The 23,372-nt window shown below is 38.4% G+C and overlaps 1 protein-coding gene across 1 annotated transcript; it reads left to right on the forward strand.

Moving 5' to 3' along the window:
* The first annotated feature begins 10,120 nt into the window (after positions 1-10,120).
* Positions 10,121-12,630, forward strand: LOC109932493 (protocadherin-10-like). The gene has a single exon (XM_048603501.1). It carries the CDS (start codon positions 10,240-10,242, stop codon positions 12,628-12,630), a length of 2,391 nt encoding a protein of 796 aa, XP_048459458.1. The 5' UTR covers positions 10,121-10,239.
* Positions 12,631-23,372: the final 10,742 nt, after the last annotated feature.

Here is a 23,372-nt window from a genome sequence, read left to right on the forward strand (position 1 = left end):
CATATCAGCTAGTGCCTGAAGCTGATAGACAACGTTTCAGGAATGTAAGGAGGGTTGCTGGTCAAATGTACATTGAGTTTGAAAGTATCAAACATAATTTTGACAGGTGGATAAGGGCATTAAAAATAGAAAAAAATATGTGACTCTCTTAGAGAGATGATTATTTTGGAGAAGTTCAAAAATTCACTTCCTGAAGTGGTGAGAAATCATACGGAAGAGCATGGAGTTAAAACGGTAAGATTAGCAGCTTAAATGGCTGATGATTATGAGTTTGTTCATAAATCAAAGTTTGTCTTTTAACATCAATTTCAATCTGTGAGGTATAAAAATTGAGGTAAAGAGAAATCCTCAGGTGCTAAGGGAAAGGCAGATCTCATTGAAGATAACAAAGACCGTTTGCCGCAGAGTAAAAAGGAAATCAATGAAGGGGAGAGGGAAGTAGAAAAGCTGAGGTGTTTTCACAGCAATAAAGTAGGCTACATGAAGTCATAGCGTTGGTGGTTTAGAAAAAGCACCGAGAAGACAGATGTAGGAAAACAGATAAGCCAGTGAATTTTGTCAACGTGGTGAAGGAGATCGCAGTGGAGCCTAAAAAAGCTGCACTGGAATGTACAAACTGGTTGGAGGTTAGTTGAGAAGGAAGTGCCAGATCTTCTTAAACTATTTAAGGTAAGGTTTAATTGCATAGACCAGGAGTAGAGGGTAAAGAAGTTACAGTTATAGGGGACACAGGATCATCTCAATCATTGACGTCGAGAAATGAAGAGATACGTAATTCAACAAGACTATTGCCGGAAAAAGTTTAATATGTGGGATTCATAGTGAGACGAGAAGTGGTCCATTACGTAAAGTGAGGTTGGAGTGTCCGGTGAAAAGTGGAGAAGTGATGGTACGAGTATTGGAGAATCTCTTGGCTGCAGGGATACGAATTGCAGCTGGATCACAGGTAGGATTGCTGCCTACTGTGGCTAAAAAGCCAATGGAAAATCAGGCAACTGAAGTATTACAGGAAGTATATCCTGGGATTTTTCCTGACTGTGTGATAACAAGGTCACAAAGCCATAGGTTGAAGCAGGGGGAGAAATCAAAGAATAAAGATAACGAGGTTGAAGTAGAATTATCAGAGACCATGTTTGATCGAATGTAGTTGAGACAAAATAAGAACAATAATAATAAGGTGGAGGAAAAAGTGAATATTTTTAGTTCAGAGAAATTAACTGAGCTACAACAGAAAGATGAAAAACTGAAGCAATTGTCTGGGAAAGCGCACACAGAAGAAGAATCTGATTATCTTTCCGAATGCTACTGTCTTAGTAATGATGCCTTGATGAGGAAATGGAGACCATCATATATTCTGGCGGTTAAGAAACGGACAAAAGTTCATCAAGTTGTATTTCCAGTGGATTATAGAAAGGAAGTGTTGCAGGCAGCACACGAATTACTTATAGGAGGTAATTTAAGGTTAAATAACACTCAAGACAAAATACCGAAACAATTTTACTGGCATGGACTGCTTAAGGATGTAGTTGAGCTTTGCCAGACATGATGTATATGTCAGGTAATTGAAAAACCTCAGGCAGTGATAAAACCAGCACCTTTCATACCCATTCCTGGATTTGAGGAACCTTTTTACAAGGGTCTGAATTGGTTACATAGGACCCGTGCCTAAAACAAAAACTGGGATCAGCATTAGTTGACAACAATGGATGTGTCCACTGGACATACAGAGGCTATTCCACTATGCAATATCACAGCTAAAAGGACTGCAGAAAAGTTACTCAAATTTTTCACTGGATACGGATTACCCACAGAGATACAATCAGAACAAGGGTTAAGTTTTTCAACAAAATTATTCAGGGAAGTTATGATTAGCTTAGGAATAAAACAATTCAAATCCATTGTGTACCATCCAGAATCACAGGGAGCATGACAACGTTGGCATTAAACTTTAAAGACCGTGATGAGGACTTATTTTCAAGACTATCCAAACGATTGGGATAAAGAAATTCGATTTGTACTTTTTGCAATTAGGGCTGCAACAAATGAAACTACCAAATTCAGTCCATTCGAATTAGTTTTAGTGCATGAGATAAGAGGATCACTAAAATTAATTAAGGAGAAATTGCTGAGTCAGAGATCACATATTTTGACTATGTGTCAAATTTTAAGGAGGGTTTAAATAGAGTGGGTGAGTTGGCTAGACAGCATTTAAAAGTAACATAACATATGACGAAACAGAAAACAGACGAGAAATTAAAAATTCACAATTTTGTTGATGGAGATAAAGTGTTTTTTTTTAATTCATTCACTGGATGAGGGCATCGCTGGCTAGGCAGGATTTATTGCCCAAAACTAATTGCCCAGAGGGCAGTCAAGAGTCAACCATATTGCTGCGGGTCCAAAGTCAAATGTCGGCTCGACGAGGTAAGAATAGCAGTTTCCTTCCCTAAAGGACGTTAGCAAAACAGATAGATTTTTCCGACAATCAACAATGGATTCATGGTCATCATTAGGTTCTTAATTAATGGACCTTCTCAAATCTAAAAGAGATTGAATGATGTGAATTATTAAATAAGGACTCCAAGTAGAAAGAAATCTCACAATGTGTGTCATGTGAATATGCTCAAAAGTTATTTTGATAGGGACAGAAAGCAAAAGAAGAATGTGTTTCTGGTTACATCACAGAGTGAAGAACAATGTTCATAGGATTCTGAATTGGACATTCCTCAAATTAGATTGGACAATGTGGTAGCTCTTAAAAATTGGGATAAATTATTGATTTACTTTCTAGAGGAGAATCAAAATGACCTGAAAGAGTTATCATTATTGCATGGCAAGACATGTGGGAATAAGCTGGGAAGTACTAATCTAATTACCATGATGTAGAATAGGAAATGCTGTTCCAATTAAGCAACACCCTTATGACTTAAACCTCCAAAAGTGGCGCAGGTTCAAAAAGAGATTGAAAGTATGCTTAAAGACGAAGTGATTTGCAGTGAGTGGAGCTCACCCATAGCAATGTTATCAAAACGAGACTGTACCCAACGATTATGTGTGGTCTACCACAAATTCAATGCAATTACAAAGTCTGATTCGTATCTTATTCCACGTTTGGAAAACTGTATTTAGAAGATTAGACAAGCAACTTATATTTCCAAATTAGGTTTACACAGACGGTACTAGCAGGTGGCTTCAGCTGAAAGAGTGAAAACAATTTTGGCTTTCTTAACACGTAATGGACTGTATCAGTTTATTTTGTGTGAGACATATGCCATGCAGGTTTCAAAGACTAACCAATGAAGTCGTTTCTGGGTTTCTAATTGCGTGGTGTGCATCGACAACCTGATGATTTTTAATTACACATGAAAAGAACATTTGCAGCATTTATCAGTATTATTCAATTGACTTTTGGAGACAGGCACAATGATAAACCTGGCTAAGTGAGAATTTACAAAAGCCCAAGTCATATTCCTGTGCCATGTTAGCAGACATGAACAGATGGTTCCACGGAATTTAAAAACAAAGGTTATTGAGGAGTTTCCCACATCATCGACGAAGAGAGCAGTACTACAATGGGTTTTATCAGAAGTTCGTACCAAATGTTAGCAGTGTGGCTGTTCCGCTGACTGACTTATTGAAGAAGTGCAGAAAATTTCAATGGATGGCAGAATGTCAGAAGGCATTTGACAACCTGAAAACTGTGTTAACCACTGCCCCAGTATTAGCCACACCTAATTATGCAAAGCCATTCAAAATGTCTTTCGATGTGAGTAATATGAATGTTGGTGCTGTACTCTCATAAGAAGATCATGAGAATCTAGAAAGACCTATTGGGTATTTTTCCAGAAAGTTAAATGCTCATCAACAGAAAGATTCCAAGATTGAGAAGGAAACCTTGAGCTTGGTGTTGGTATTACAGCATTTCAACATTTATGTTCTGAGGAAGGGTCGCTGGACCTGAAATAATAACTTTGATTTCTCTTTTCAGATACTGCCAGACCTGCTGAGCTTTTCCAGTAACTTCTGTTTTTGTTTCTGACCTACAGCATCCTCAGTTCTTTTGGTTTATGTGTTGTCAGTAATGTGTCTGAGAGAATTATATATACTGATCAGAACTCATAAAAGTCTCTTTAGATGAAGCGTATTATTGCAGCCATTCAGTTTGAAAATTTTACACGTGGCAGGACTAGAAAACACAATTGCTGCTGCATTGTTGCGAATTGGATGATTAAAAGTGGAGGCTTTCGATGGGAGTAGTAAACAGAATGAAATAGAATGTAGTAACGAATGCTTGTATGCTTCGTGTAAATGTAATGCATCTGTACTATAGTTTGCTATTAGAGTAAGACTAAGGGTTTTAAAATGAAGTCATCTTTGTACATCGATGACTCTTTTTTTAAAGGGTGGGTGGTGTGATGATATTACTTTAAAAAGGTTACTTTGTTCGGGGTTTTCTTGAAAAGAGGTTGCAAAGGCAGGTGCATCGAAGTGACTAGGGAGCAGACCTGCATCAACAGTTTAAGAGTCTTTTAGGTCTTTTTCTTAAAAAGGAAACAGTTTAACAATGGAAGGGGAGTGGCCAGTTCTTCCAGAACAGGCTTTCTATTTCTTTTTTAAGCTGTAGCAGTCACAAGATATTTGGGTCCCAGAAGGGATGCAAGCTTCAGTAAAAGATTCCTAACTGTGACTTTCTCTGAAATGTCTCTTGCGTTCCCTCCTGGTTTGGAAATCGGCCTATAAGACTCTGTGTTTGAATTTACCTTTTTGTTTATGGATTGTTACTATATTCGAACAGTTAATTAGTAATAGTCACTGTATCTAGTATTTGGTCACGTTTCCAATAGTTGTTATCCTAAATTCCTCTTTCTTTTGTTCGTGTTTTAACTACAGTGTTTAAATAAATTGTTTTTCTTAACGCCGAGTGGTTTGCCCAGTTGCATCACATCTGGAACACACATTTCATATCTACCTTTAAAATAAGAAAAAAAAAACACTATCTGGGCTATCTTCTTAAAATATTTTGAGGGTGTCTAGCCTGACCCATAACACATGACATTGAACTGAATGTAAAGAAAATCTAAGTGCTGTGATCAAAGATAGTGTCAAGCATAAATCTGCAAAAAGTAGGAAGCTGCCACTGCTAGCTCATGGGAAGTTCAGGGAAGCATGATGTCTCCGGTAAAGTGTGGGAAAAGGAAGTTTACCAGTGATTCCAGATGACAAAATAGCGCAGTTAAAATCGGTTATACTTCTGACCGATTGTTCATGGAGTGATGCAAAGCAAAGAGTGGTGCAATGTCAGGTAGAACAGAATTAATATAAAGATGGAAGCAAGAAATGGAGGGCTCTGCAGAAGTGATAGCAAAAACATCAAAATTCTGTACAAGTCCCTTTCTCCCAGTGAAGTTAAAAAGACAACTGTGAAAATTATATCGTATTTACAACAAGATTACAGAACTTTTTCAATGCGAGGATTCATTTCATTCTGGTTAAGTCTGTTATAACAGATGGTGTTGTTGGTAAACATCAAAGCGTCAAAAATGTGTTAGAAAGAAGCTAAAATATTCGGAATTAGTTAGAACTTTGCTTTGGAAATTTAATTTCAAAACAGCCATTCTGTACCGTAAAATGCTCAGATAAACTGAAGTTTGCAGTTATGCAATTTGAATTTCGAATTTGGAAATTGTGGTAACATCTTAGAGAAAAAGGTAGAACAAGTGGCTTGTCATATGCACCTATGTTGTTTAAAGGTAGTGTTATACACTAATGCATTTTTTAAACAATCAGAATGTTTGAGTAAAATCAAAGAAAGGACGATGCAATTTCAAATGACAAATTGATTTGTCTGCAGGTGTCAAAACTTTCGTAAATTGAAATATGTTAAATTGTTACATGGCGTAACATCGTGACTTGGCTCAATTCCATTCTCAAATCACTCATTCTTTCTGCTGACAGCAGCTTAAAAATGATCATAAACCTTCCAATTTCCACATTAATAAATGTACAGTCCTAAATTTACAGTTATGATCGGATGTTAAGTGGGATTATACCCACAGGCAGACCGGATGTTGTATTCCAATTTTAAACGACTTCAAGAGCTACCCCAGTACTGACAACGCAGTCAGGGAGACAGGAATCTTGCAGGTTAAGAACTTTACTCCAAATTTTGGCGAAAGGACAACCATATATTTTGTTCTATTTGGAGACAACGTTTTGAAGAATGAAAGAACCCTGAACTTTCTCCGATAACTTTTGTATTCAAATGAAAGCATTGTTTAAAATCATTCTGGAATTGGGATTGAAAAAGTAATTGATAATAATTGCTGTTTCAAACAATTAACGGGAAATGCACGTGAAGTTCAAGAGACAAATAAGATTAAATCTATACTCACTGCAAAAATAATTGGAAACAATGTAGGCAGTCTTATGTCGTGTCAGAAGGAGAAATTTTTTTTCAGTAAGAAATGATTTGGTGCTGAGAGAACCTGTACAGCACTGCTGAGGTGAACACAAAACAAAGCCTCAACAATGTTGGTTTGGAATAAGTTCAAAAGAAGGCAAGGTCTAGCATTATCTAGGCAGTTACTTTTCATAAAATTTTATGCCCGTTTTAAGGTAGAACACACAAACAGAACTTAGTCGTACTTGAAATCATACAGTTTTGTAATTGAATTCACTTTTGCAATACATTGTGAATGACATTTTTGGCCTGTATAATTCCTTAGAGTTCCTGAATCGTTTTAAATTGTACTGAATTCGATGATCCTCTGAGAATATATAAAAAAAGAGGGAAAATGACACGACGTGGAATGGCAATAACTTACTTTAAATACAGTTAAATAGAAGAATGCATGGAAGAAATCAACGAACGAACAACTTTGATGATATCTTGGAGATGTGTATGGCCATATGCATGAAATGCAATAAAATGCAATAAGAATAACTGAATTGGATTATCTTGTCTCCACACAAAACACGAAGACCGAGCATGAAGTATGTGCATGCTTTCTCTTCCGTTCTGATCGGTTGATAAGGTAAACTGAAAGTCAGTAATGCGTAACATAAACGTGGCATTCTGATGCAAGAGTACAGAAGTGACTTACTAACTGAATGTGAAGATGCTGGCGTTGGGGTGGGGTGGACAACGTCAGAAATCACACGACACCAGGTTATGATCTACATAGTTTATTTGAAATCACAAGCTTTCTGAGCGCTAAGGGGCAGCGCTCCAAAAGATTGTGGTTTCAAAGAAACCTGTTGGAGTATAACCTGGTGTCGTGTGACTTCTGAACTAGCGAGCTGAAGTAAATAAAATGAGGGAATACGTGATGACAAAACACTGAATTATATGTTTTAGACATGTGCATCTACATGAGAGAATTGTTATCCGGCCCCAAAGAGCAAAAAAAAAAGTAGATTTAAGTGATTATGGTCTTATCACATAATCCATATAGAAACTGATCTTTACATCAACGTAGTATTGTTGAGAGATCATTATAACAAATATAAAGTCTGATGAATGTTCGGTTGGACAGTCAAATGCTAAGAGGAGAGGGTGGAAATACTTAATAAGAAAGATGCACAAACGAGTGCAGATGAAATGACGGCTCAGTTATTTTTATTAAATCCAAGTGTAATATGTCATTGTAAATCTATGTACCATAAAGAGTCAAGGGTGATCCAAGGTCCTCAGAAGATGTTGGGATAGGTTTAATTCAGAACCAGGAAAAGGTGTGGGAGTATTCCAGCAATTCTATCTGGAAAATGTAAAGTGGAAAACTGCTAGACCAGTTAGAGAATAAAGGAAGAAGAAACAGACTCCAACAATTGGGGAAGGGAGCAATAAATGGGCTGCTTGACATTCCGACTCATGAGCGCATGTCCAATGATGTGAGACATGAAAAAGTATCGGTTCTAGGAGACTTGGCTCTGAAAGAGGAGTCACATATATGTGTGTTGTGAAATTAGAAATCCTGATGTGCTCTAATTCTCTTCATCCAAGACCTAAAATGACCCACGTGTGGCATGAACATCCAGAAATGGCAGGGGTTGAGTGGGAGCACACAGAATGCATATCTTCAGGTGCAGACTAACTGCATCACAATTAATGTCAGGATAATTAAAGATGGATTCCATGTGATATTTATCGCATCTGGAAGCATGTCATTTGTTTCTAACCTTCTGAAGCAAATATGAAAGGTAGGCTTTTCTTTGTCCACGCTTTCAAAGGCACAGATGAAGAGTAAACGACTCGAGTCAGCATTCTTCATTTACACTATCTCTCAGTTTGGCTACACAATCCTTCCATTAGCCTTGTACCTCAAATAAATCTCCTATATGACAAAGACTTCATGGTCACAAATGATTTTTGTGGTTCAGATCAAGAAAATAAAATGCTTCGAAACCACACTTGGCATGAATTTGTGCACAATGTCAGCGAGATCCTTGGTTGAGAATGTTGGCTTACTAAGTACTGGCCTAACGGTAGATATCAACTGGTATGATACCATTGGTATGTTATCTACGATATGTAGTCAATGTATTAGGAAACCAAACTTACACTTTTAAACTCGATACATTAGTTAATAGTTATTTGTGACTTTCAAAAAGCATGTTTACTTTGCAAAGAGGGAAGTGTTGGAAATTAAGGTCCGTTCAAAACTGAGTTTTTCCATTATTTATCGTGTGCCATGAGATTCACTTTACTCGCTGTTACAGCGGAAAATAACTTTAAATATTGCTAGTACAGGAAGTCAAAGGATAAGGCACAAGAATGACAAGAGATATTGAGGGCAGGATGACCTATTTTAACTAGTACCAATGCCCGATTTGCCACTTTCAGTCTGTTGTTAGCAATGTATTATTTTGGGAAAATAATAAGTTACTGCTCATAAAAAGAATGAAAAACTAGTCTTCAGTGTGTGCAAGTAAGCGGCAATGGTCAACCTAGCATCACGAGAAGCAGTCCGCGTCATTGACTTAAAGTTTTCAGATTGGTGAGTGGTGCAGTTTAGATTTCCAGCTCGTAAAATGAAATATATTAAGAAGTGCAGCATGAAAGTGACTGCGAGATTGGGAAAGGTTACAGCAAAAGGAAGCATCACCTTCTTTCGAACAGGTCAAAGGTTTCAGAGATGAATAAGGAAAGTCCCATCACAGATTCATCAAAGACTGCAGAATACCCAGGATGAACTGCAAAGCACTCCAAACCATACTGGTTCTAAGGCATTTCATCTCCAATCTACAGAACAGTTTCCTAATATTTAAAATATCCTGGTCTATCAGGGGTTGTATATTTCTTTACCTCCCCGAAATTATGCGTCATAAACTCCTACCTCACGATTAAGACAATAAGCAATCCGAAAATTGCATACAAATGTCAGAGTGGATTCATAAGATATCTTCCCCACCAAATGCCATATGGGCATCACCATCGCAAATTTCATAATTTGGCGTTACAATGAAATTTAGTGAAGTCAGCATACTCCATATTAATATCATGCCTTTTTCTTGTCAAATTTCTCCTCAAAAATGTGATTTTACCTACAGATAAACAGTTCAACGAATTCATAATAGAGCAATGAAAATGTTTCCTTTATAGTCAAGTAATGTCGGGCCGCCAAATAAGTGAAATCAGGAGAAACGTATATTTAGAGCCGATACACCCTCATCAAGGAATCATTTTTCAACACTTCTCAGATTGTTGTTTCTGAAAGTGCTTAAATAATAAGGTTGACGGCCCTTAAATCATTACATCTGGATTAAAGTTATTTTATTTCTAAATTAAGCTATTATTAATTGTTAATGGTCAATGGCAAAAAATGATGTTCAGTAAAAAATGCTATTGGAAATATTAACCACTGCAAGAGGGGATTTTAGTTGCGCACTATTAAACATAAGGATCACTGGTATTGTCACTCCTTGAGAGCAGTTTTGCTTTAAGAAATGCCTGGTGCAATTATGGGTAAGGACTCTTTGTGTCGCTGTCTACCAATGGGAAAACCAAGAGATCTACCGAGCCTCCTCCTTCAATACGAAACACGGCGCAGAATCAAAGAGCAGGGCAAAGTCGCCCGCACCCAAACCATCTTGCGCTGAAAGGTCAGGTCGAGATTTCACGTTTATTGTTTTAATGTCGACACTTTTTCATCAGAAAATGTATTTCATTTCATTGTGAGCGAGATAAGAAGAGGTAGGACGGCATTTTGGCAGATTTGCAATTTGGTCTAATCCGGAACAATGGCGAAAAACCTCAGGCGGCTGGTCTATTTTGTGTTGCTGACTTGCGTCTCAGATTTAATTTGCGGTCGACTACAATACGTGATTCCCGAAGAAATGGAGCGTGGTACTTTTGTTGGGAATATCGCGGAAGATTTAGGCCTAAGCATTGGAGAGATGTCATTTCGCAAATTTCGGCTCGTCTCTGACGACGGAATACAATTACTGAAGGTGAACATGGAGAATGGTATTTTAGTTGTGAACAAGAGAATTGACAGGGAAATTCTCTGCGGACGAAGCGCGACCTGTTCTGTTTCTCAGGACATAGCGGTTGAAAATCCATTGGAAATGCACCGTGTCGACGTGGAAATATTGGATGTAAATGATAATTCGCCCACATTTCTCGAATTGAGATATACTTTACAAATATCTGAGTTAACCGCAGCAGGAGCTCTTTTTCCACTCGAGAGTGCGCACGATGCGGATGTGGGTACAAATGCAGTAAATAGTTATGAAATCAGCACAAACAAGCACTTTGGTTTGAAGACTCACAACAGAAGCGATGGGAGTAAAATTGCAGAGTTGGTGTTAGAAAACCCCTTAGACCGTGAGCAAGACTCAACTTTGCACCTGACGCTGACGGCCATTGACGGTGGAATTCCTCGAAAATCTGGTACTACAGAAATAGTCATCACTGTACTAGACGTAAACGATAATGCCCCAGTATTTGATCATCAGTTGTACAGGGTTAACGCATTAGAGAGCTTACCTAAAGGTAGCTTGATCATAACGTTAAATGCTGTTGATTTAGACCAGGGAACAAATGGCGAAGTAAAGTACTATTTAACCAGCCACGTTTCTCATAGGGTGAGGGAGTTGTTCAGTTTAGATTCCGAAACTGGACATATCAGAGTTCAAGGATCACTGGACTACGAAGAAGAGAAGATTTACCAACTTGAAGTAAAAGCTGTGGACAAAGGTACTCCCGCATTGGCTGGACGCGCAGAGGTTCTTGTTGAATTAATTGACGTTAATGATAACGCGCCGGAATTAAAAATAAACTCGCTATCCATTGAAGTAAGCGAAAATGCTGCAAGTGGGACTGTGATCGCTATAATAAGTGCAATGGATCGTGATTCCGGTGAAAATGGACAAGTGCAGTGTCGGTTGCCACCATATATCCCGTTTAAACTTCAAAAATCTTCGAACAAGCAATACAGTTTAGTGGTCAGCGATACATTGAATCGCGAAATCTCTCCTTTCTATAATATTTCCATTTCAGCCTGGGATGCAGGGTTACCCTCTCTTTCAACAAATAAAACTATCCACATTTCAATTTCTGATATCAATGACAATGCGCCACAATTTACACAGTCATTATATAATGTGTTCTTGATGGAAAACAATGCTGCTGGTGCATCAATATTTGCCGTTACCGCTTTAGATCTTGATTTGGGCAAGAATAGCAAGACATCGTATTTCCTATTGGACAGTTTCATATCTGAAAGTTCTGCGTCTGGTCACTTTAGTGTTAACTCCGAAAGTGGGCGCATTTACGCACTACGCTCTTTTGACTATGAAATTCAGAAAAAAATTAAGATCAAAGTTCAGGCTCGGGATGATGGAACTCCATCACTCACCAGCACTGCTCTCGTCAATATTATTATTCTGGACCAAAATGACAATGCCCCAGTCATTTTATCACCTTCAAACGACAACAGTTCGATTGTGATTGCGTCAAATTCGGCACTTCCCGGATCCTTGGTGACCAAAGTAATTGCTACTGACGCAGATTCTGGTCAGAATGCACGACTTTCGTATAAGCTCATAGAAGCTACTGATCACAGTATTTTTAGTGTCGGATATACCTCTGGGGAAATTAGGGTAACGCGAAATTTTAGGGAGCAAGATGCTCTCAGACAGAAGCTTGTAGTTTTGGTCAAGGACAATGGACAGCCGAGTCTCTCGAATACGGTCTCAATTCTCATTACAGTCCAAGGTAACGTTAGTGAAAATGCTTTTGAAGGAAAAAACAAACTTAGAAGTCCAGAATTATTTTCAGATTTAAATTTTCTGTTGATCATAATTTTAGGATCAACTTCCTGCATATTTCTAATCATAATATTTTTTTTGGCCGCTGTGAAATGCCAACAAGATAGGAATATTTGCTGTTGTACGTCCAGAATCTGCTGCTACCGACAGAATATTTCAACCGGAGCCTCTCGTTGTAGAAGAGTCGCAAAAGCAAATTTAAATTATCTAGATTCTGTTCAAACTCTGCCTATGCGGGACTCATATGATTACACGGTCTGTCGCTCACCCGAGTCCTCTAAGAGCGATTTTTTGTTTTTAAAACCATGTCACCAGACGTTGCCTGTGAATGATATTAATATTCGTGACACAGACAGATAATATAACGAATCAATGCGTAATACAATTAATTTTCAATCTATACACCTATGTGTACCCCCACAAAATGAAACCCGAGACCTATTTTTCTTTTTGGAATGCTTGCTCTTCCTTTCTGGTAGAGATGGACGCAAACTTTTGAGATGCAGTGTCTAAAATACGATTTTGTGATTGCTGTTAACATTAGAATAGATGCTGAGAGTTAGAGAGGGTTTTAGAGAGTTAATCTGTTCAGTTTAAATATAGAACCCTGTGATAACAAATGCATTGCTCAAGCGCAGCTCTTCGGTTGAACAGTTTGTTTATTGCCGTTTGACCACTGCTTGTCACGCAATGAATCATATCGCTTGAACAAGTCGTCGTCGGTTTAGAAATATTCCTGAATAATATAAACTATTCAAATAATTGAGATAATTAATGCGAGTTGTTACGTGAAATTCTGTTTAATTTTGTGAAAATTCGAGCAAGGAGCAGAAGTAGCTATTCAACACATCTTGCCTTTTGCCGGCATTCAATTTCGTCAGAGTTGATTTGATTATAAAATGAAATCTTTATTCCCTCCTAGGCATGAGAACAATTCACCACCTTACTTCACAAGAAACTCTCATTTCATTCTTTAAAAAGGAGTCAAGGATTCTTCTGCCACGATGTTTTCTGGAAGTTTATTATAAAGACTGAAAATGACGTTAAGAAACAAAACCAAACTAGTCTCTCTTTTAAACAGGAAAATTACTTATAAATAGTGATTGTTAGTTCTTGAAAATCGTAACCGATGAAACATCCTCCACACCTCTACCCTAGCAAGACTGTTTGGAATCTTATATTTTCAATCAAGTCGCCTCCTCTTCTTCCAACTCCAACATATACAAAATAGTGTTTTCAAACTTTCATTATAAGACACTGGTCATTCCTGGTATTAATCCAAGACATTTTTTCCACACTGCATCAATATATATGCATCCTTCTTGATATAACATGATCAATACTGTGCATGGCCTCCAGATCGATTATATTGTTGTCCGAAATAACAAGCATTACCTTACTACTTCTTGCATTCAATTCTCCTCACAACAACTGATAATCTGGAGTAAAGTATACAATCTTGGTACCCTAACTTGAGGAAGAATGTAACACCATGGAATGAAGTGTGGAGAAAATTTACTAGATTAGTTTCCGAGATGAATAGCTTGCCTTATGAGGAAAGATTAAAAGTACAATTAAGTCAGTCACTCCAAGTTTCCACATTGTCAAGCAAATACCAAGTTTGCAGCTTTACTGCATCGACTTGACTTGGGCCACAGCAAATTCTGGACTTCATATCTTCGGTACAATTCCAGAAATGTTGTCAGGCCCATATGTCTTTTAAATCCTTCAACCTAGTTTCACTGTACAATCATATAAACCGAAGAAAACACGAAGTTGAAATTCTTCTCAAATTTCAATCAGCACGTGCGGGTTAATTCTGCTTCACAATCCCCATGCCAATGTGTATTTATTATTTATTCATGAGATGTGGTTATGCAGCAATTATTACCAATCCCTAATCGACTATGGAGCAGTTATGAGTAAATCTGATTGCTGTGGGTCTGGAGTTGCATGTAGGCCAGACCAGGTAAAGATGACAGTTTACTTCCTGAAAAACTGTTGAGCGAAATAGATGCACTTTCCCCCCACAATGGTTTCAATGTCTTACTAAACTCTTCATTCTAGATTTTTAATTAATTTAAATTCCACCATCTGCCACGGCAGGTCAAACATGGATCCCCAGAACATTTCCTGAGTTTCTGCACTATTCATCTAATGAGTGGCCTTGAGTCAATCTCAAATTTTGTGACGATTAAAATATATGGATGTCAAAATATGATCAGCTGTGATTTTATTACATGGTGGAACAAGATTGAGAGAATCCAGTTGCAAATTTGTATGCTTGTTAATACGTTCATAAGTACTGCAATAAAACCTTATTGAGTGATAAAGTCTTAAGGGTGAGCACCAGGATGCCAAGTACAACAACTAACGTAGCAATAGCTTGAATTTGCATGAAATTCTGAACCACGTAAAGTATTTCAAATCTCTTCATGGAGACTTTAAACTAAAACAACAAAAGTAATTAACGCCACCATCAAGCCCCAGTAGGAGACTGTACTTTAGGCATATCTAAGCTTTCTGAAAATAATTGTTTTAATATGTGTGATAAAGGGGAAAGCAAGTCACAGAAGCTGAGAGTTTTGGGGAGAGCATTCCAGAGGTTAGATCCAAGACAAGAAAAAACCTGGGCTTCAATTTTGGAAATACTAAAAATGGGGATTTTCAAGTGACTGGATTGATACGAAGAGTTAAAAGACTGGAGGAGATTAATGAGGCAGGGAGAAGCCAATCCATTCAGGTAATCGAGAACAAATTGAGAACTTGTACATTAAAAAGTCAGATGATAAATGTCAGATTAGTCCAGCAGAGATGGGTGTTATTGGTGAAAAGGAATTTGTATGATTTAGGACATAGGCATGTCAGATCTGCAGGACCTTATGTTTATAATGTGTATGATGCGGAATATTAGCTGGGGAACTTCCGAATGGTCAAGTCTAGAAATATGAAATGCATTGAGGAGTATCTCAGAAGCAGAGGTGTGGATACTTACAAGCTTATGGATGTGCTAACAGCTAGCATTAGAAGTGTCTTCAATGTGTGATTGAAAGTTCTTTTAATGGTCAACTATATCACGATGTGTTAAACTGTCTGAACAGTTATGGCAGGATTGAAAGTCAACGACTTCTGCCTTCCAATATAAAATTAAAGAAAGTTTCAGGGGATCCAAAACTGGACGTTCAATAAGTAGTCTGACAATTTAAAGACTGAAGAAGCATCGTGGCCAATGATGAAAGTGGAAAATGGTTGTCGAGTGTGGTCTGTAGACATAAACAGAATTATGCCAAGGCGGGTAGTTGGGGATAATAAAGCAAACCAAGTGGGAAAAGCTAAGTCAGTAATTTGTGACTAAGATTGGACGATGAGAAGTGAACCAGATAAGTGCAGATTCAAAATACTGTAGAACCTTAGAAGGACAATGGAAGAGCAATATTTGATCCATTCAGCGATAATATGCATACTAGTGAAGGTGAAATGAACAGAAAATTGACACTTACCAATGCCATATTGGAAATGATCTTACATTTGACAAGAAAACCTTTGATCTTGTGACAGGCATGGAAATTTACTTTTACAATCATGCGTTCAAATAAAACTCGACATGTATTCCGGAGGACTCGACACTTTGATGCATTTGCAGGAATTAAAATTGTTTGCAGATGATAGGAGGGATGGGGACTTGAATATGGTGGCATTGATTAGCAAAGACGGCTTTGCCAATGTTGTTTGTTTGCGGATCTCTTGATAATGTCAACTTTGAAGGATACAGAGTCAAAATCATTGCGATTAAATGTCATAAATATTATGGCACTATTGATCATGTAGGACAAGTTTGGTAGGAAGTGAAAACATATCCTAATGAAATTCCTGAGAACACAATGCAATGAATTTTGTTACAACTTTTAAATACATTATGTCCCGTTGGTATAATTAAAGAATATAGGGACATGGCAGCATTTTAACGTAGGACGAAAGAGCAGCAGCAGGTGATTTGGCCTTTCAGCTGCTCTTCCATTGATTAATTCCATCACTCATGCGATCGTAATCTCAAATTTATTTTGCTGTTTCGTGTAATAATCTTTGCCTCCTATGTAAATGAGAAATCTAACGAGCTCAAGCTTGAAGAAATTCAATGACTCAACATCCGTTGTTTTCTGTGGGTGATAGTTCCAGACATTAATGACCTTCTGAGAGAAAATAAATCGCTTCATCAATTTTAAAAGCAGACAACTTATCCTTCATCTGTGTTACGTAGATGTAGCATTTCCTGCGAGGGAAAGCACTCTGTCACGGTCTACCCTGTCTAGTCCCAAGTACAGATTACATCTTTCATTTTTTTGTAATCATTATTTTATGTGATTATATCTTATACTCCTAAACTGTTGTGGCTGAAGTCCCAATGTATTCAATCTGTCTTCATAATGACTATGAGTTGGGCAAATGTTCTCTGAACAGTTTCTAACGCACGTATACCCTTTTTGAAATAAGGACACAGAAATTGTATGCAATTGTTCAGATGTTGCCTCACCAGTTCACATGTACATATATCATACTTCTAAAGAGCAAGAGCCACCGTCGATTTGAGCCTACTCCATCATTCAATAAGACCAACAGGAGCTGATTGCCTCCATTTCCTCCAGTTCCCATTAATCTTGCAACCTCTTGCTTATAAATAATTGCTCTACTTCTGCCTTAAAATGCTCAAAGACTCTGCTTCTGTCACGTTTTGAGGAATAGAATGCTAAAAATCCACAAGCTTCTATGAGAAAAGAAAAGATTTGACTTAAATGGGCGACTATTTAATTTTGAACTATTTGCCATAATCTAGTTTATCCCATAAGAAGAAACATCCCGTCTATATGTGCCCTTTTCAGAGGCATCATCAACTTTTGCTTCAATCAAGTCACCTGTTACTTAATGAAACTCCAATGCTTACAAACCTAAACCGTCAAATGTTCCCTATGAAACAGCGATTCTGTCCCACGTGTTAATCCAGTAAATATCTTTGAAATGCTTCCAAGAAACTTGAATCCTTCTATAAAATAAAGAAGATGCTTTACACAGTAATCCAGATGTGTCCCTTTAACTTATCTGCTTTTGTATTGAATCCCTTACAATAAATGATGGCACCATATTAGCCTTCATCATTACTTGCTATACCTGCACTTTAAAATTTTGAGAAGAACACTCTACTCCTGACACCTCTGCAGTGTCTCAATATTTAGATGAAACACTTCTTTTATTCATTTTAACTGTTGAAATATAAGATGTCACATATTCCCGCCGAAGCACCATTTGACAAATATTTGTATACTTACCTAACCTATGCCTATTTCTTTGTACCTTTATGTGGGCTCCATAACTTACGTTGCTGCAGAGCTTTGCATCATCAGCCAATTTAGCAACCATGCCTCCAATCTCTTAATTTTTGTTATTTATGCAAATTGCAAAACCCTGAAACACCAGCACGATCCCGTTGGTACACCACTTAACTCACCTTGCGTTACATTCATAAAAAGATTTATTTCTTTGTTTGCTCAGCAACCTATTATCCATGCCAATGTGTTACCCCCTGCACCATGAGCTTTAATTTTCTACAATAACACATGCTGTGGACCTGATCAAATGACTTTTAAAAAAAAAGATATCCAGTTGTTCCCATCATAGATTCAAGAACAGCTTCTTCTGAGGTATTTTCAAAAATTTCAAATGACCTCTCAATGTTAATTCTGTTCTCCCTCCCTGCACTTTCTCTGGCTGTAACATTGTATCCTGCACGCTGTTCTGCTACGTTAATGCATTTTGTGTGGTCCAATCCGCTTTTATATCATGCAAAATAGCGCTTTTCTCTCTATCGCAATCAATCAATCAATTAACCCCCTCTATCCACACTACATATTACTTCTTAAGAGACATCTAATAACCTATTTTACTGCGATTTCTCTTTTTAAATAATAGACGTTTACATATATTTCCTGGATACTTTGATTGTTTTCAAACTGGTCTTTCAAAGTGTGTTCTAACGTATAAAAGCTATTATAATCTTCTCAACGACAGATGTTAACCAGCTGATATATAGTTTGGCGCTTTGAACATATTTGCCAACGTAACTGAACCTGAGCGTGGGCAATTTGTAAAAATTAAAACCAAGACGTTATCCCCAGAGACAATTGTTTATGAGCCTATTAAATTAGCCATAGCTTGAATGGTGTTAAAGATCATGTCTGATCGAAGTAAAATGTCCCTGCTTTTATTTCTGTTCCCCTCATAACAATCAATATTTTTTTTGTCCTGTGAACCACTTGCTGTACTTCAAAGCTAGTTAAATCTTATACTTTCACTCCACCACCTATACCCTCTGTCACTTCAAGTTCAGTACTTCTCAATTTAAGTTGTACACTGATTCTCGATTGTCCGTGTAAAGCTAATGTTTTCACGTTATCATTCATTATATTCATTTTGCTAATTATTTGCGTATTCGCTTTATTTTTTTATGTCCTCTTGCAGACTTTGCACTACCTTGTCAACAGGCATTCTCACTTTTTCAGTGTCGTCGGCTAATTTACCTATATTCATTCAATGTAAAAATCCAACTGTTTGCTATTGATTGTAAGTATTGTGTAGAGCTGCATAATTTGAAAAAATAAACACTCTTTACCCTTATTCTCTGCTTCATGTTTGCAGACCAATTCTTTATCGATTTTATTACTCGCTTAACTCTTGCCTGGTGAACTTTTTAACGATTCTGTTGCATCGCTATTTTCCAATCAGAAGGCTTGTAACTCACATTGTTATCATTATTTTAACCTGGATTGAGTTTAAAGAGACAAAGATTGATACTGGTCATTCCTGTGAAGTTTCAAAAAGGATGTCTGCAACCATTCTGTAGCAGTGAACAATATCCCATATCGCTCAGAGGGCAAGTGCTAACGGATCCCTGTGGCGTTTATCGAACGATATTTAGAGATTTTAGTTTATGATAGGTGATGTTAACAGAGGAAGGCTGCTAGTTTTCTTTTCTGTTCAATTCAGAAGAGTCAAGGATTGAGTTCCAAAGAAGATTTTTCAGTGTAGAAATCAGCAGAGCTGAGTTCAGAAGCAAGTTTTGGTTTCCTCTCGCACTTCACAGCAGTTGACGAAAGCCAGTTGCCAGAACAGAAATGTTTATTTTTTCATTCTTCCAGGTAAGGTGGGTTTACACAAACGTTGGAAATTATTAGATATGGAAAAATTTAAACCATCAGATTTATGAATCCTACAGGTCAGCATACTCGAAAAAGAGTTAATAACTGGTGCCTACTTGAAGCAATTTTGTTACTAAAACAGCTGAGATAGTTTATATTTCCCTAAATTTAAATTTATCTCATGGATGATGTCGAAAATCAGGTTAGAATGCTGTTTTGATGTTTCTGTTCATACCATTACAACTCCAAGTTTGCAGGAGATACCAAGTTGTGTGGGTGGGTGAACTGTGAAAAGGATGCAAAGATCCTTCAACATGATCTCGACAGGATAGGTGAGTGGGAAAGTCAATGGCAGCTGCAGTATAATTTGGATAAATGTGAAGTTACTCACTTCAGAAGCAAAAATATGAAGGCAGATTACGTACTGAATGGCTGTAAATTGGGAAAGAGCAGTGTGCAGCAGGACATGGGCGTCCTTGAGCACCAATCGCTGAAGGCAAGTATGCAGGCGCAGCAGGCAGTAAAAGGGCAAAAGGTATGTTGGCATTCATTGTGAGAGGTTTCGAGTGCAGGATCAGTGATGTGTTGTTGCACTTCTACAGGTTCATGGTGAGACCACACCTGGAATATTGTGTACAATTTTGGTGTCCATTTCTGAGGAAGGACGTTCTTGCTCTCGAGGGAGTGCAGTGAAGGTTCACCAGGCTGATTTCAGGAATGGCGATTCTGATATATGAGGAGAGGTTGACTAGTTTGGGATTGTTTTCACGAGAGTTCAGAAGAATGAGGGGGATCTCATTGAGACTTACAAAATTCTAACAGGGCTGAACAGGGTAGATGCAGGGAGGATGTTCCCGAAGGTGGGTGTGCCCAGAACCAGGGGTCACAGTATGAGGATTTGGAGTACACGATTTAGGGCGGAGATCAGGAGACATTTCTTCACCCAAAGAGTGATGAGCCTGTGGAATTCATTATCACAGGAAGTAGCTGATGCCAAAATATTGGACGTATTGAAGAGGCAACTAGATAAGGTACTTGGGGCGAATGGTATCAAAGGTTATGGGGAGAAAGCAGGATTAGGCTATTGAGTTGGATGATCAACCATTATCCTGAAGAATAGCGTAGAAAGCTCGAAGGGCCGAATGGCCTCATCCTAATCCAATCTTCTATGTTTCCATATTTATATGTAATATACTATATATGTGTATTATTTGATGCACTATTAGTTGAGTGCAATAAACTTATTTTCTCTTCTTAAACAACATCTTCAGACTTGTTTGACCATGTTTCATTGAGTAACCATTGTATTAATTATACAAGCAAAAGATGTAACAAGCCAGATTTGATTCTAGAATATGACTATCCAGTAATGCCAGCCATTGAAATCAAAGCTGAACCAATTGGTCTTCTATCTTGCCTCGTGAAACTACAACTAAATGCTTATTAAACTTTGGAAGAAGCTTTAAATAGCTGGACCGAAGCGATCCCAAGTCAGATCAGATCAAATCTCTGCAATGCTGTCAAATTCAGTCATTACTAATGGTGGACAATTAAGAAACTAAGGGGCAGAACACACTCATGAAGCCCAGAATACAGGTCGAAATGACAAGGCTGAAATATTTGCAACTACCTTCAGCGAGAAGTGAATGAAGTGATTAACCCATCTTGGCCTCTTCCAAACGAGTTGAGATTTTTTGTTCTAGCACTTGCTGTGCTAAGTGCCATGTTCTCCATGACAGCTACAGTTACCTGCCATCTCTCTGACAATGTGAAAAATTGGCAAAGTCTATTTCTTAAAGAGCGGAAAAAAAGCATGCAGCAGGCTTATGCTCCCTCACTAACTTTCGGTCACAAATGAACAGATGCATTTTGTCCTCAGTAAGCTGTTCAAGATGGCGGCAGACAAAGACTTACGGAGAAGGGAGGGTTAAATGAAAGAAATTCCCTGCTACACCTACGCTCGGTTCGCAATAAACAACTGTACCTCCCAGTCGCGAACCATTTCAACTCCCCCTCCCATTCCTCAGACGACATGTCCATCCTGGGCCTCCTGCAGTGCCACAACGATGCCACCCGAAGGTTGCAGGAACAGCAACTCATATTCCGCTTGGGAACGCTGCAGCCCAATGGTATCAATGTGGATTTCACAAGCTTCAAAATCTCCCCTCCCCCTAACGCATCCCGAAACCAGCGCAGCTCGTCCCCGCCTTCCTAACCTGTCCTTCCTCCCACTTATCCCCTAATCCCACCTCAAGCCGCACCCCATCTCCTACCTATTAACCTCATCCCGCCCCCTTGACATGTCCGTCCTCCCTGGACTGACCTATCTCCTCCCTACCTCCCCACCTACACTCACCTTTACTGGCTCCATCCCCGCCTCTTTGACCTGTCTGTTTCCTCTCCACCTATCTTCTCCTCTATCCATCTTCTATCCGCCTCCCCCTCTCTCCCTATTTATTTCAGAACCCCCTTCCCCTCCCCCATTTCTGATGAAGGGTCTAGGCCCGAAATGTCAGCCATCCTGCTCCGACGATGCTGCTTGGCCTGCTGTGTTCATCCAGGTCTACACCTTGTTATCTCAGATTCTCCAGCATCTGCAGTTCCTACTATCTCTAAAATTCCCTGATATTCACTTCATAAGTTACAAATAACAATTTATTTATTTAACCCTAACAGTGAACAAATTAACAGAAACAGTAACAAACCAAGCAATGCCACCTAACTCCTCACTATTCACTAACAAGCCCCACTTATATAACCAGAGTAACAACAAAAAAAAACTTAGTCTCGCAAAGTCTGGTGCAGCAGAGGCTGGTGCAGGGAATCCAGTTTCAGAGTAGAGGCTGGGGCAGGGAAGCAGGCCTGAAGCAACGGCTGATGCAGGGAAATGAGTCTCGAAGTAGAGGCTGGTGCAGGGAAAGTGTCCCAGAGGAAACTTACCCTGGAGCAGCCAAGAGCCAGTGCGGAGCAAATTAGAGGCTTGGAGCAGAGCAGGGATGGTTGTTGGGATAGGGTCTGGCGTGAGTGTTCAGTCCACGTGTGGAAGCCCCTGCAATTTAATGCTCATTTTTAATTTGTTCATCTGACTGTAATGTCCATCCTTTTCACTATATCATATTCTAACTTACACTATGAATCGCTGTAAATTAATGCAACTATTCTTTTTTATTTCTCTTTTGTATCTAAGATTTGTACCTAAGTACTTTGTACCTATGGTCGAGTCCTAAGACGCGACATTGTAAAACATTTTACTGTACTCCTGTACTTCTGCACTTGAATAGATGTGATGATAAAGGATATTCTATTCTATTCTATTCTATCCAGCAGTTCTATTGTGTTTCCTTTCAAGTAATCATTGCATGCTTAAAGAGAATAGGAATCAGCGAAAACTCCGCACTTTTCGACTTCACTTGGAGGATTGTGTGCAGTTGTGGCACTACATTATAGGAAAGATGTGAATGCATGGTTGAGAGTGCAAATGTGAAGAATTGTCCCAGGAATGAGGAACTTTAGTTATGACGATAAATTGAAGAATTTGAAGATGAAAACACAGAGATTTGGTGAAGGTTTTAAAAATCATGAACAGGCTGAATATATTATATTGAGGTAGGAGTTGTTCATGCTCATAAGAGGAACAAGAAGGAGGGCAAATATTTGAATAGATACTCACTTATCGTGTAGGTGGAATGAAATGCATCGGCTGGAATGTGGCAAAGGCAGGTTCATTCGACGTATTCAAGGACGCATTGGAAAGCTATTTGGATATAGTTAATGTGCAATGATATGGGAGGCAGTGATGGAAAGCCAGAAATTATCACTAGGTATTGATGCTTGTTTGAACAGCCAGTGCAGGCACAATGGGCCAAACAGACACCATCTGTACACATACAATTGTGATTTTCTGAATCTGCGTTG

Source organism: Rhincodon typus, chromosome 12 (genome assembly GCF_021869965.1).
Source record: "Rhincodon typus isolate 14 chromosome 12, sRhiTyp1.1, whole genome shotgun sequence".
NCBI lineage: Eukaryota > Metazoa > Chordata > Chondrichthyes > Orectolobiformes > Rhincodontidae > Rhincodon > Rhincodon typus.